The sequence below is a fragment of the Lithobates pipiens genome, unplaced genomic scaffold (genome assembly GCF_037356315.1).
Source record: "Lithobates pipiens isolate NorthernLeopardFrog02 unplaced genomic scaffold, aLitPip1_a1.2 Scaffold_13, whole genome shotgun sequence".
NCBI lineage: Eukaryota > Metazoa > Chordata > Amphibia > Anura > Ranidae > Lithobates > Lithobates pipiens.
In genome coordinates this window covers 333,623,313-333,638,622 of record NW_027507718.1, presented here as the reverse complement: position 1 = coordinate 333,638,622, position 15,310 = coordinate 333,623,313, and the positions used below count along the sequence as shown (strand labels likewise).

Below are 15,310 nucleotides of genomic sequence, written 5' to 3'. Positions count from 1 at the left end.
TGCATTAATATTCATATGCAGTGGCCTAGCCAGTCCCCAGACCTTAATCCCATAGAAAATTTGTGGAGGGAGCTGAACGTTCGAGTTACCAAATGCCAGTCTCAAAACCTTAATGACTTGGAGAGAATCTGCAAAGAGGAGTGGGACAAAATCCCTCCTCTCCTAAGATGTGTGCAAACCTGGTGGCCAACTACAAGAAATGTCTGACCTCTGTGATTGCCAACAAGGTTTTTGCCACCAAGTACTAGGTCATGTTTTGCAAAGGGGTCAAATACTTATTTCACTCATTAAAATGCAAATCAATTTATAACTTTTTTGAAATGCGTTTTTCTGGATATTTTTGTTGTTATTCGGTCTCTTACTGTTAAAATAAGCCTACCGTTAAAATTATAGACTGATCATTTCTTTTTCAGTGTGCAAAGGTACAAAATCAGCAGGGGATCAAATACTTTTTTTTCCCTCACTGTAGGTGTTAGGCAAATGACTAGGGAGCTATTAAAGCGGTAGTAAACTTTTATGAAAAAAAAAAAAGAATCTTCTCCCCACAAGTTAATGTCATAATGTGCTAGTTTACACGACATACTAGCACATTATGACAGACTTACTTTGAAACAAAGCCCTCCAGGGACACACTGTCGCTGCTGACAGGGCTTCCACTGGTATGCTGTTTCTTCAGAGTGCATGCGCTAGTGACATCACCATCTGCATAGACACTGAATATTTCCTAAACAGTGAATGTTTAGGAGATACTCATTGTACCAACAGATAAGCTGTATTATAAGGCTTACCTGTAGGTACAAGTGTCCAGTGGGAGTTTACTATCATGTTAAATACATAAATCTCTCTTTATATTAGTCTTGTGTAATCCTCTTGCAAAAGAGGTGCATTAAAGGATGTTCATACAAGCCAACAGATGCTTATAATACTATATTACACATACACAATTCCTTAAATAAATTACTGGTAGGTGCGTTATAGGGTAGCCATAACTAAATGTGGCACATGTGAATGAAGATTTCAATCAAAGATTGCATTATTGCAGGTCAGGCTGAGGCTGAGACACTGCAGAAATGTATTATGCATTTTAATCTCCTGCTACCATTGCTGGGAAATCAGTGATTTTGGTGTAGTTAAAAATTGTGTTAAACCCATATATACTATATACCCACTCAAGTGACTGGCCTCAGGTGATACAACGAGATGAAATATATTCTCTTACATAAGTTATACTGTTTATCTATGGCTCCTCTAAAACCATTCAAAGTACACAGATTAAATGCTATTCTTCAACTCCAGAGGGCAGGGAGTGGAGATCTGATGTCACACACTGCACACAATAGATCAGCTAGCTTAGTGTAATCTGAGATCTGAGTGGAGGGAATGGACACCACTTACACACACAGTCTCATAGGGAAACATGCGCATCTGTGGCTGTCAATCACCTTCTCTGTGTTGGTGGGGGGGAGGGGCAGGCCATCGCTGGGATTCTTTGGTGTCAGCATAACCTGATACAAGTGACTCAGATGCAGATAGCAGAAGGAAGAGAAAGCAGACAGAAATCACACTGGGTGCTTTGGACTGAGGCCAGTGGATACTCTATGAGGATATGCTTTGTTAATTTTTAATTTCAGAACTTTACAACCACTTTATACCTCTGACACTTTTAAAGAGCACAGTCTACTTGTCCTCATACAAACTGCACAAATCACATTGCTTTGGTAGTGCATGGAAAGTATTTTGTACTAAGCACTTTCTGCCCACGCTATATCCAAAAGACAGCTACAGCGTGGGCTTACTTTGTCAAAAGATATCCTCCCATGATCTGTGTTCGGGTTAAAGGTCCAACCACAGCGGCCCTTTAACATGTGATCAGTTGTGTCCAATGACAGCTGATCATGGATGTAAACACATCAGTTATTGGCTTTTCTTTGCTCACGCTGACAGTGCGAGGAGAGGAGAAGAGAGCCAATAACCGGCTTGTGTTAAAGGGAAATCTACACTGATAATCAGGGCACTGATTATCAGTGTCCTGATTATCAGTGCATTACAAACAGTGCCCACCAGTGCTGCCAATCAATGCCCACCAGTGCTGCCAATCAGTGCCTCCTCATCAGTGCCCATCAGTGCTGTCTACCAGTGCTCATCAGTGCCGTCTATCAATGCTGCCTATCAGTGCTCTTCAGTGCCGCCTATCATAGCCCATCAGTGCCAACCAGTGCCACCTCATCAGTGCTGCCTCATTAGTGCCCATCAGTGCAGCCTCATCGGCGCATATCAGTGAAGGAGAAAAATTACTTGTTTGCAAAACTTTATAACAAACTGGAAAAAAAAAAAACAAGTTCCTACATTTTCTGTTGTTTAGCAAAAAATAAAAAACCCAGTGGTGATTAAATACCATCTATATTTGTGAAAAAAATAACCATTTAATATGGGTACAGTGTTGCATGACCGTGCAATTGTCATTCAAAGTGTGACAGCACTGAAAGCTGAAAATTGTCCTGAGCAGGGGGAGGTGAAAGTTCCCAGTAGGCAATTGGTAATTGTTAATCCGATCTAATTAACAAAACCACAATACTTTCTTTCACTGGGCAACTGCTGCACGTCCAAGCATTTTTTGATTCTTTTTTAATACCCTGCTGCCATCACTAATTTGTCTGTTTTAGCCTTAGCTGGTACAAAACAAGAACTGCTTCTTTACGTAAAGCACATCATTGTATTTTAGCTGTAATGCAATTGTTGATAAACAATATGATAAAATAGTAAAACAAAGACGGCGATAATAAATTCTGCCAGTGATAATAAATATTCAGACACAGGTAATTATCAGGTTTAATAGCATTTTTCAGCACGAGCCTTTACTTGACATCCAGAAAATACTATTACATTACCCTGCATAGATACATTGTTATGACATGCAATAACTACTTGAATATAAAGGGGATTAATAATTTAAAAGATGTTAACAAATTAGGGCCATCATTAAAACTAGACTTTGAAGCACACTGTAGAAAAATCAGTCCAAGATAGTGCTGAGCTCTTATGATAAAGAATTACGGCATTAATTCTGCAAAGTGAACTTATTGCTCCTATTCGTCTCCAGGTCCCTGGAGCATTAAGAGACAAAAAGAATGATATAATCACTGTATTCCTCTGCACAACACCTCACATATTTTCATCACTATTTCCCAGCTATTCTTGACTGTGCCGGGGAAAGGAAACAGATACACACATCATGTGCCCTTTGCTTTTGCTATGTTTTCTGATGGGTAGTTATTGTTTGTTTTGTATTAACATAAGAAATGCAAGAGAATGTAATGCTGATTTCGTATTCCTGTGAGCTCAGACTAAACATCTTTTCGAATTTTATTTCAAAGCGTTTTTCATATATAAAGAAAAGAAAAAAAAAAGATAAAATGATTTTTAGATGTAAAAGGTAATCATGCAGTAAGAGGAAGCTACTTTATTCCAATAACTTATAGGGGGGTAAGGCTGTGTCTTGAGTCAGTTAAAGTGTATATACATACAAGAACAAAAAAGTAATACATTGCCACTTACTAGTCCGTAAATGTGGTGGCTGCATTGTTTTTTCTTTTTTCAGGCTTGTTTTCCTATTTTTTTGACTTGGTGATCCTGCCAGTAAGACATTACCTGTCCTAGGTTGACACCTCCTTCCCTAGTATGGCAATGCTTACTCTCTGTACTATGTCAATATGAGACCAATGTTGTCCCCCTAAGACCCCTTTGACACTGGGGCAGGCGGGCGTTGGCGGTAAAACGTTGCTAGTTTTAGCGGCACTTTACCTAATTCTAGCGGTGCTATTCAGCCGCTAGCGGGATGCATTTACCCCTGCTAGTGGCTGAATAAAGGGTTAAATGCGCCTGTGTAGCACCACTACCAAAGCGCTTTGGCAGTGGTCCCATTCATTTCAATGGGCAGGAGCGGTGGAGGGACAGTGTATACACCGCTCCTTCACTGCTCTAAAGATGCTGCTTGCAGGACTTTTTTTAACGTCCCCACTGTGAAAGCGCTTTCACACTGGAACTGCAGGGGAGGTGTTTTTCAGGCACTTTACAGGCACTATTTTTAAGCCAAAGGCGCCTGAAAAATGCCCCAGTGTGAAAGGGGTCTATGACACTACTATAGAACACCTGTAGATTGTAGTGCACAGAGGTAGCAGATTATTTTTTACACATACTGTATATAAAAGCATAACAAAACACTTTAAATAAAATTTATTTAAAGCCACATAAATGTAGTTTTGCATTTATTGGGGGGGAGATAAGTACTCCTTTTGAGTTTTCACTGCTATCTAAGGCTCAATTACATGAATTTACCCTAACATCCTGTCTTGCTGACAACAGTTTTACCAGACAGGAAGTGTGTTGATGTTGGGGAAGTCTGGTAAAGCATCAACAGGACAGAAAGTGATGGTAAATCTCCTTAATGAAGCTCTGAGTGCTAGTAAAAAACCTCACAAGGGTTCTAAACCATCTCCACTATTCAAATCTACAACTTAAAGTGGTATTAAAGCCCCATTGTTTACTTGTAACTACAGGTAAGCCTAAAAAAAGGGTTACCTGTAGGTACAGTAAATATCTCATAAACGTGCACTATTTACTATACTAGCAGCTGAAGTCATCACCAGTGCATGCGCACTGCACTCTTAATGGACGGCATGTCATCCATTGATAGAGCCCCGCCTCGCCTGTGAGCATGCACAGAAGTGACGTCATCGTGGCTTGGCCAGTTAAACTGCCAAACGCAGAAGGAAGGCAGCCGGGCAACTGGCGTCTTTTCTACGCCATGCATACTAGCACATTGGAAAACGAAAAAGAGCGTGCATTCAAAAGGCACATTTATAAAAAAATATATATAAGTAAATCTGTGCATACAAAATAATACAAACTCTGTAGTGCATATAATAAATATGTCAGAAAATATCAAAAAAAGTCCTTCAATGTGTAGATAAAAAATATATCTATATAAAAATATATTAGACCATAAACAGTAAAAATATGTTAATCTCTGAATTCCAAAGAAGCATCAGCTCTTCAATTGATAGGGTATTCCAACATTCTGATATAAAGTATAATAACACAAACTGCTTACCAGATTTGTAGGATCTCATATGATAGAGATCAACGATTGTGCAGCCGGCAAACCCGCAATCCACTTGTGGTCTTCTGACACAAAGGAATAATCCACCCACTGCAGACGGACCATCAGAAGGAAAAATCACTACAGAGATTGCTCACAGATTAGTAGGAATCTAAAAAGAGAACAGAGGAGGGCTTCATGGTGTAGTATGTTCCAAAGAAAAAAGTATTTTTCAAGTGGATAACACAGGCTTTACATCCATAAAAGCATCCATAAAAACACAGAAAAAAAAAAGAAACATTGAAACAACCATGGCTCAAGCCAGCTGGCTGTAGAGCGTGATGACGTCAAGAGTTATGCTCCACACTACGCGTTTCCCCATAGAAGGCATCAAATGGGAACGGAGACACATCTAGCACATTATACAATTATTTTGCAGGGGAATTTTTTTTCTGGAATATTTGTTTACTACCGCTTTAATAAAATTCTGTTGTCTGTACATTTCTTTTTTTCAAATTAAAAAAAGTTTGTTGTAATCGTGTCTCATCTTTAGCACTGTTACCCTAGAAACATTTTAGACTAGATTAGGTTCATTTTTAAGAAGAAATCTAATCAATATTTCTTCTGCTTTCATTTTAAATATATTGGACCCAAAATCAATTTTGCCAGCAAATGTCCACTCCAAGAACCAACAAAATAGGGTTTAAGGTTGTATTAAACCCAAAACCAAAAATGTAATATATTGCAGATTACCATTCAGTCATTAGATGTGGTGGCTGCATTCATTTTTTTTCCCTCTGTTTTCACCTGTTAATCTGGCTAGTAACACACCACCTGTATTACATGCCTACACCCTGAATGAAGAGGCACATGGGGCACTTTTGGACAGCAGCATTGTCAGTCAAAATAAATAAATAGATTCCCCCATCCACACAAGTAAGGTAGATGGAGGATTCCTTCTGGCTGTGCTATTGTATTCTGACAGCTGGGACAGCTATCAGAATACACTAATCAGCGCTGGACCTGATTAGCTGCAGTCGCTGATTATATTCAAATTTTCCAACATCCCATTCAATGAAAGCCAATAATTAGATTAACTTTTCTTGAGTACAAATAGCCATACATGGGTTAAAGTTTGTTGGGTACTTGCTGAACTGCATGATTTTCGATCCATCTATGGCCAGCTTTTGGGTACTGTACAGAGAAATGATAATGGCTTTGGGCCTTTTTGTTTATACATTTTTTTGAAGGTTTTTTTGTACTATTTAATTATAATCTTTGTTTTAAAAATAATCAGTTAATACAGGATGCATTAATGACACAGGATTTACAAAACACATTGATTTTCTAAAGGAAGATCACAGCAAAATCTATTTGCCTTTAGGCTGTTTCTTTCATTGAAAGTTTCTATAGCCCTGTCTGAACAGTAGGCAGGGAGGAGGAAGAAGGAGGAAGGAGTTACTGCTCTGGTTGGGAATGAAAATACAGATATTGATATGATATAATTCATATTCATTTTACTAAAATTCTTCCGGTCTTCTTCCTCCAGTCTTCTACGCCACTGCTGCCTTCTCCGCCGCCAACCCAATCCTCCTCCAACGCTGTCTCCCATCATTGTGCCAGCACTGTTTTCTGACGTTTCTTATATAGCCATGGGTCGTGGCCATCCAGTGATGTCACCATGAGACCTTGCCCCTTGGGACATCACGTAACGTTGTCGAGACAGTGTCAGCAGCAGAGAAGACAGTAGGGGCAGAGATGACAGCAGCGGTAGAGAAGACAGCAGTGGTGGAGAAGACTGGAGGGAGAACACCGGAGGGAGAACACAGGAGGAAGAAGACCAGAGGAAGAGTTTTAATAAAGGACTTGTCAAAACTGTCTCCTGTTTTTATTTACACTACACTGCCTTTTTGGGGGTGAATAGGTAGGGGTACAATGTACCACATACTCATTTATATAGGGGGAGGGCCGGGATCTGGGGTCCCCCTTGTTAAAGAAGGCTGCCATATTCTAATAAGCCCCTTTCCAGCAGACACCCAGAACTACTGACCAAGGTTGTCTGTAAGAGGCCCTAGTCCCCATCAACATGGGGACAAGGTGCTTTGGGTGGGGGGGGGGGGGTGCGTAGTGGCGACAGCCACACACTGATTGCAATTCAGTTGGTCCCTACAGATTTACACAGAGTGAGAGAGCTCAGTAATTTAGAAAGTGATAGCTTTGCTCTCATGTTAAGAGAATGTAGTCACCTTCTCTGCTTACAGGATGCCAAATACACTGGTTCTGTGTTTTGTTTGAAGCTGAAATTCAAACAGCTATAAAAAGACATTCTTAATATAGGCATTATTAACCACTTCAGCTCTGGAAGATTTACCCCCCTTCATGACAAGTCCATTTTATTGCTATTCGGCACTGCGCTACTTTAACTGGTAATTGCTAAATCATATACCCAAATGTGTTATTTTTTGTATATTTTATTATATTTTTATTATTATTATTTTCCCACGAATAGAGATTTTTTTGATGTTATTTGATCACTACTGGTTTTTTTATTGTTTGTTTTTTTACACTATAAATAAAAATAAGCATACATTTTGAAAAAAGAAACAATATTTTTAACTTTCTTCTATGAAACACATCCAATAAAAATTCTTTAAAAAGTCAAATTTCTTCATAAATGTTGGCCAAAATGTACTCTATTATTCTACATGTCTTTGTTAAAAAAAATCCCAAGTGTATATTGATTAGTTTGCATGAAAGCTTTAGCGTCTGCTAACGATGGTATATATACTGGAACTTATAGCGGGATGGTGGGCAAAACTTACAGTGGGAACTGGCTAACTCCCACTAACATCACAAGTGACGCTAATACAGTTATCAGTGCTAATAATATTCACTAACACTGTACTAATGATACTGGGAAGAGGTTAACATCTAGGGCAATCAAAGGGTTAAATGTGTGCCTAACTATGTTTACAGGGATGTGCTGTTTATTCCCCTTGCTTTGCAGGGAAACAAAAACCGTTACATCGCCGCTGTCAGAAGAGAGCTTTGTGTTGTTTACATATCACAAAGCTCTCTCCTGTCACTCATTCCGATAAACGGCAGGTCTGGGCCATAAATCAATGGGCAGGAACTGACGATCAGCATGTGTGATTCTGTGCAGCCGGCCCGTACTGTAGCAGTAAAACTACTGTGCGCGGTCGACAAGTGGTATAGCCCTGTGTTCATTAATACACAATTACATTTATTTTTTTCATGCAAGCAGTGCAAGTACCTGAATTTGACTTACCTAAATTTGACTAGCTTATGCTATGCTATACATTGTACAACAGACGTCAAACTGGGTGAGGGAAAGAAGCTCTAGGTGTCAGTCAGCTATGCTGCAGCTTTCATGTGCTTACAGGGGGCATGCTGATAGAAGGAGAAAGTGGATATCAGAGAGGTGAGATCATTAGTCGTGAATTGGACAAAAGAAAAAGACCTGTCATGCCGCGTACACACGATTGGACTATCCGGCGGACTTAGTCCGGCAGACAAACCTCTGGACTTTGCAGCGGAGGTCCGCCAGACTTTACGAACGAGTGGACCTGCCCACACCGCCGGACTATGGCAATGACTTTTGAAATGAACGGACTTGCCCACACACAGAGAGGGGGCTCCCAGATTCCAATAAGCCCCTCGCCCGCAGACCCTGACAGGGCCAGGGTTGTCGGGAAGAGGCCCTTGTCCTCATCAACATGGGGACAAGGTGCTTTGGGGTGGGGGGCCGCAGGGCCCCCCCTTCCCCAAAGAACCCCCCATGTTGAGGGCACGCGGCCTCGTACGGCCTGGTCGCTCGCTCATCCCCACCCCCTTTCCTGACCAGCCGGGCTGTGTGCTCAGATAAGGGTCTGATATGGACTTTGGGGGGGACCCCACGCAGTTTTCTGCGTAGGGCTTCCCCTTTAAGTTCATACCAGATAACGGGACCAGCGAGGTGTCAATCTCACTGATGGAGGCGGCGACATTGACCTCCTTCGCTAGTCCCGTCTACCTGGAGCCGCGTTCAAAATGAACAGACTTTTCTCCATGTGTGGGCAATTCCGTTCATTTCAAAAGTCTGGCGGACTAGCACACAGACGGCCGAATTGTCCCCCGGACTGCCGAGTCTGGCAGACAATTTTGAGTCAAAACTTCTTTCTAAGTCCGCTGAACTTTTGGAAAGAAAAAGTCTGCCGGAGTCCACACACTGGCGGATTGTCTAGGGGGCTCTGGTCCGCCGGATAGTCTGATCGTGTGTACGCTGCATCAGTGCTACTTAAAATGAGCTTCAGGTTTTTTTTTTTTTTTAAATGACAAAAATGTTATACTTACCTGCTCTGTGTAGTGGTTTTGCACAGAGCAGCCCCAATCCTCTTCTTCTGGAGACCCCTATGCCAGTGCTCCTGGCTCCTCCTCTTTAGCCACTGCCCCCCTAAAAATCCACTTTCTATTGCAGGCTCATTCCTAAGCCACCCTCCCTGTCTACATCTATGGGCACCACGGACAGTGCCCCGCCCCCCGCTCCCTCATCACAGGATTTGATTGATAGCAGCAGGAGCCAATAGCCCTTGCTGTTATCACCCTGCCCTGTGAGGAGGGAGGGAGCTGCTGCTCTCATGCACAGCGCTGGATCAAGATCTAGCTCAGTTAAGTACAATGAGGGGCTGGAGGGATTCTGCAACAAAGAAGTTTTTTACCCTAATGCATAGAATGTATTAAGGTAAAACACCTTAAGGCTTTAGAACTACTTTAGCTGCAGCAAAAGAAAATCAGAATGTTCAGAAATATACACGCTTTGGCAGGTAAAACAGCCCCCCCGATATGTATTTTATTTGTGTATGTAGCCATTTGCCTGGAGTTCAGCTTTTAAAGTTTTAGAATATAAAATAAATGACACTGAGAGCATGGCACCACAGCAACAGTCTGTCTCTCACTCTCCTAACTGTAACTAATGCTAATCCTCAGTTGCAGGAGGTCCCTATCCTTCTTCCTGATGTACATTTTTATATAGGGGTACATATGTCTATGCTGAATAGCATCTATTGAAATGTTTTGTCAGACTGCCCATTAGTTCCATACATGATCTACTTGGTTTATTCACTTCACATGCCCTGATAGAATTCTCAGACACAGACCCCCCCCCCCCTTGTTGGTCCCTTTGTTAACCCAGGTTGTGACCCCCTAATGGAGCAAGCAGACAGGCACAGGGTGTTTTCAGACAGGTGCATTAGTTCTCACTCAGTAATCAGGTGGCTAGTGTTATTTTTTTGTTGTTTTTATTTGATTTGTAGACCTGGGATGGGGATTGGGAAGAGCTTTGGGATGCCCAGAACAAAACAACCTGAATGAGGACACTCATTGAAACAGTTAAAGTGCTATTAAAGGCAAGTTTTTTTTTTTAAACAACAAATATCATTCTTACCTGCTCTGTGCAGTGGTCCCACTTTGGTGCTCCTGGCCCCTCCCTCCTGCCAGATGCCCCCAGAGCAAACCACTTGCTGTAGGGGCACCCAAGCAGGCTTGCTCCTGAGCTGCCGCTCTGTGTGTCCATTCAGACACAGAGCCTTGGCTTGGCCCTGCCCCCTCTCTTTTCTCATTGGCTAACTGGCTGTGACTGACAGCAGTAAGAGCCAATGGCTCCCACGGCTGTCTCAGCCAATGAAGAGGGAGAGACCCCAGAGAGCATAGTTTTCTGTACAAAAGGTAGCAATGGCTCAACACAGGGGTATTCCCCTATGGGTGCAGCCCTGGCAGCAGGTCTGGAACAGTCCCAGCAAAAAGTCCAAGGCAACAGTCTCTCCCCCGAGAATTCTCTAAGGCTTACTTACTGTAATCCAGGCTGAAGGCCTTGCTCCAGCTTCAGCTGACACCGGCACAAAGTGTCCCCAGAAGATCCTCTTTGGATGTTGCCTTAGGTGTTCATTTGACTTTGGGGGAATCCTCCAGCTCACTGGTGAGCTAGAATCATCCAGGACTTAATAAAGTGTCTTCTAATCCTTGGAAGGTTTAACAGCACTTCCAGTCTTGGTTAAAATCCAGCAGGCAAAGGACCCTGCCACTCTCTGCTCCAGCCCCTATAAATCTCTGTCAGCCCCCTGCTGGTCACTTTCTTGACCAGGGATTGGCTGAGGCTGCATACAGGGCCAGCTCAGGCTCTACCACCTCCATCCACTATGTTCCAGTGATGTCTGGTAAGACAGGGGGAGACAGGCAAGCCTGCAGCTGCAGAACCCAGAGTAGGCAAAAGCTCCACTGGCTACATTAGAGCCCAAAACAACTAATGTGCCTTTCTACTAGCACCTAGCTGCTACACAGAGTTCCCATGCAATGAAACCTAGAGCAAGCCAGTGAAGTCATAACTTCCGACTTGCAGACAGGTACCAGATTGGTGACTAAGTAGTGAAACCAGAGAACCATCAAGATAGGTAGCTATCATCTTCAGAAATATGCCAGTAATGGACACAAAGGCTTTTCTGTCAGATTCCTTTGAAACACTGCACTGTTATTGCATAACGCAAATAATTTTAATTTGGACATGAAGGAAATAGTATAATACTTTATTTGCTAGTGCTGATAAACAGTATTACATCTAAAAACTGTTTGTTTTTGCCAATGAAAAAGCTCCCTTTCTGTGTAAAAAAAAAGGATAGCCTTGATAAATAATACCTTAGGCCCCCGTTTTATATCTTCTTGCAAATCATGCTCAGTGTTTAACCACTGGGCAACAAGCCATTAATTCAGATGACAGCCCTGTTCTAGAGTCCACCCAGGCAACTAATTGCAAGAGTATCTCAGAAGTGATATATACTTCAACATTTCAATACACAATGGCGTAAGCGGCACTTGGGTATGAATGTAGAAAGAGCAAGCAATTAATGGTTTTGTCAGTGTGTCTTTGCGATTGGTCTCTTCTAGAAACACTATGCAATGAACTTTATATACTGAGATCTACAATGCAATAAATCCAGCAATATTAAATACTGTATAAAACTTTTTTTTAATATTTATTCATTTTAATGGCAGTTCCAGAGAAACAGCTTAATACAGCGTTGATGCACATTATAGGAACTGTTTTACCTGATAGAGAATAGTAATGTGCGTGCTGTTATTCATTCACAGCTACAGTGTGATATACTGCTGCATAAATGGGCAACATTTTTCAGAGTCTGAAACACTGTGCTATTTCCCCCGCCTCTTCACTGAATTTGGACAACTACAGATCATCACCACAAGGGTGATATTCATTTGAGCTGTCTTCTTTTTTAAGCTCCCTTAATGTTGTAGTAAAGCCTTAAGGTTTTTTTTTTTTTTTTTTTTTGAAGAGGTTGTAAAAGTCACTTTACATGTATCCCCTACGGATTATGCTGCCATTAACTATAGTGTATATGTTTCTTTAAAATGAAAAGGCTAAATACCTTTTCTCACACCGCAGCTGTGCAGTCACATGATCCCCCTCCGCTCGTCTTCCCTGATCTATGGAGGGAAGTGGGAGAAGCCGATATTGCCCTGTAATGTCAGCCGGCCAGCACAGGGGGATCATGTGACCACAAAACAGCAGGGTGGAAAATGGTATTTAGCCTTTTCATTTAAAAAATACAACTATATATAAACTATATTAAAAAAGAGAGCAGAAAAGGACGGGACTTTAAATGAAGTATGTGCGGGATAAGGGTCTGATTATTTTAGTAGTGGACATATTTCTCTTACACTATATATCTTATATTCACATAATTGATTCATAATTAGCTATTTTCTATTCTTCAGAAAAATTCATAAACATAAACATAAATTAAATACCAGCTTGATTAGTTGAGTTAATCCAATAAATAATGGGGAACAACAGAAAAATATCTAAAATTAAAATTTAACAGCTATAAGATAAAAACAATGTATAGATGTATAGTCCATACGATGAATAAACATGAAGAGAAAATGACAAAAAATATACAGTACACAATCAGAAAACAGTTGATGCAATATGAAAAATGCTGTTGGGACACATAATTGGAACACGTTATCTGTTGGATCTATGCATTTTGCGACTTCTTGTCGCTCATCAGGAGCATACGTGTATTGTATGTCTCCAAAGACATAGATAAATTTCAAATTGATCCAATGCATCCACACACATATAAAACTGTGAGCAGGAATCAAAGTCCCAGTTGGTACTTACGGGATATCCATGTACTGTTGGCAGGAAGTCGGGCCACACAAGCCCCCAATCACAGGGGGAACACTCCCCCCATGGTTAATGAGATGGGGTGCTTCATGGCGGGTAGCCAAAACAGGACGCCCACTGGGTTGGCAGGCATCAAGCACATATTCACACATAAACTTTAGTGAATGGCAGTATAATCAGGAGGGAATACAAGTATATTTGTTGCGTATTGCAGCTGAATAGCAGTGGGAGAGGCGGGGAGGAGAGTCACTCTCACGCTGACAGGCAGGGAGAGGGGAGAGACTCACAGCGGAGCAGCGGTCTGATGGAGGCACCTAACCTGACCACAGTAATCATGGCTCAGTAGCCATGATTACAGTGGTCAGCACAGACAGGGGGACACCGGACCAGGCAGGATCAACCAGGTATATTACACAATAGGAAGGAACAAATTACACAGCACAAGCACTGTGCTATAGATCATGCCTTTAGGAACAGGAGCTTTGTTCTTTGTTTTTTAGGGTTACAACCACTTTAATGCATTCTATGCATTAAGGTAAAAAAATCTTTTTATGCCAGAGGATCCCCCAGCCTCCATTTATAGTTCCTTTATCCCAGTCTTGATCCAGTGCTGCACACGAGAGCAATGGTTCTCTAGCGTTTCTCCCTCCTTACTGGGCAGATGAGTGAGCGCTTCTCTATGGTGGGCACTCGCCGAAGAGGAGGAGCATGGAGTGCTGGCAAGGGTTCCTAGAAGAAGAGGATTGCGGCTGCTCTGTGCAAAACGATTGCACAGAGCAGGTAAGTATGACGTTTATTATTTTTATTAAAAAAAAGAATTTGGAAGATTTACAATCATTTTAGGCTGTGTTCACACCTGAGTGTTTTTCAGCTCATAAAACGCCCAAAAAAACACCTAAAAAATGCCCAACAAGCAAAATCCCATTCATTTCTATGGCACTTGTTCGCATCTGAGCATTTTGTCACCTAAAGCAAAACGCCCTAAGCTCAAAAAAGAACACGAGCTTCTTTGAGGCAGATTACAGGCGTTTTTCTGCCTTTTACATTGGTGACCTGAACAAAAGCACAGTAAAAAACATGCAGCTTTGAAATGCTCAGGTGTGAATGCAGCCTTAAAGTGAGCTTTTTACCAAGTCAAGAGATTAGACAATGCTTTTCTGTGCATGAGAGATGATAACAGGCTTCCTATGATGCACTTAGGCACTACTCATCTTATAGAGTAGAGGAAAGGTTTACATTAAGTGACTTTCTTCCATCCCTTTTTGAGCAGACACTGCTATTACAAGCCTGGTTTCAACCAGATTGCCTCTGCTTAGTGTGAGTGCTCGGTAGCACTTCAGTATCCTGGCTGCATTAGCCAGGTGATGACCATTTTCTGTCCTTAATCTGCATAAGCTAGAAGCATTAGGGGTCTAAACGATGATATCCACATACTCTTACATGGTCACAAAAGAGAAATTTGGTATTAAAAAAAATGCATACTCCCCTAGGTGGATGCAGCATCGATCCAATGCTGTGAACAGCAATTTTTAAGTCTTGCCACAGATTCTCAATTGGATTTAGGTCTGAACTTTGACTGGGCCATTCTAATACATGAATATGCTTTGATCTAAACCATTCCATTGTAGCTCTGGCTGGATGTTTAGTGTCCTGCTGGAAGGTGAACCTCCGTCCCAGCCTCAAGTCTTTTGCAGACTCTAACAAGTTTTCTTCTAAGATTGCCCTGTATTTGGCTCCATCCCTGTTCCCATCAACTCTAACCAGCTTCCCTGCCCCTACTGAAGAAAAGCATCCCTACAACACGATGCTGCCACCACCATGTTTCACGGTGTGGGGATGGTGTTTTCGGGGTGATGGGCAGTGTTAGTTTTCTGCCACACATAGCATTTTGCTTTTATGCCAAAAAGTTCAATTTTGGTCTCATATGACCAGAGCACCTTCTTCCACGTGTTTGCTGTGTCCCCCACATGGCTTCTCGCAAGCTGCAAACTTGACTTTTTATTGCTTTCTTT

General features: G+C 41.7%; 1 protein-coding gene across 5 annotated transcripts in view; it reads left to right on the top strand.

Annotated features, from left to right (window-relative positions):
- Positions 1-15,310, top strand: part of TTC29 (tetratricopeptide repeat domain 29) — a 449,656-nt gene that overhangs the window by 346,584 nt on the left and 87,762 nt on the right. Inside the window, exon 11 of one of the 5 annotated variants that reach the window (XM_077476997.1) lies at positions 10,411-10,498. The exons of the other annotated variants lie outside the window; for them this stretch is intronic. Coding sequence (XP_077333123.1) covers positions 10,411-10,481 — 71 coding nt within the window. The 3' untranslated portion in view covers positions 10,482-10,498. Of the gene's footprint in view, positions 1-10,410; positions 10,499-15,310 lie in introns of those variants that run through there. 5 annotated transcript variants of the gene reach the window in all.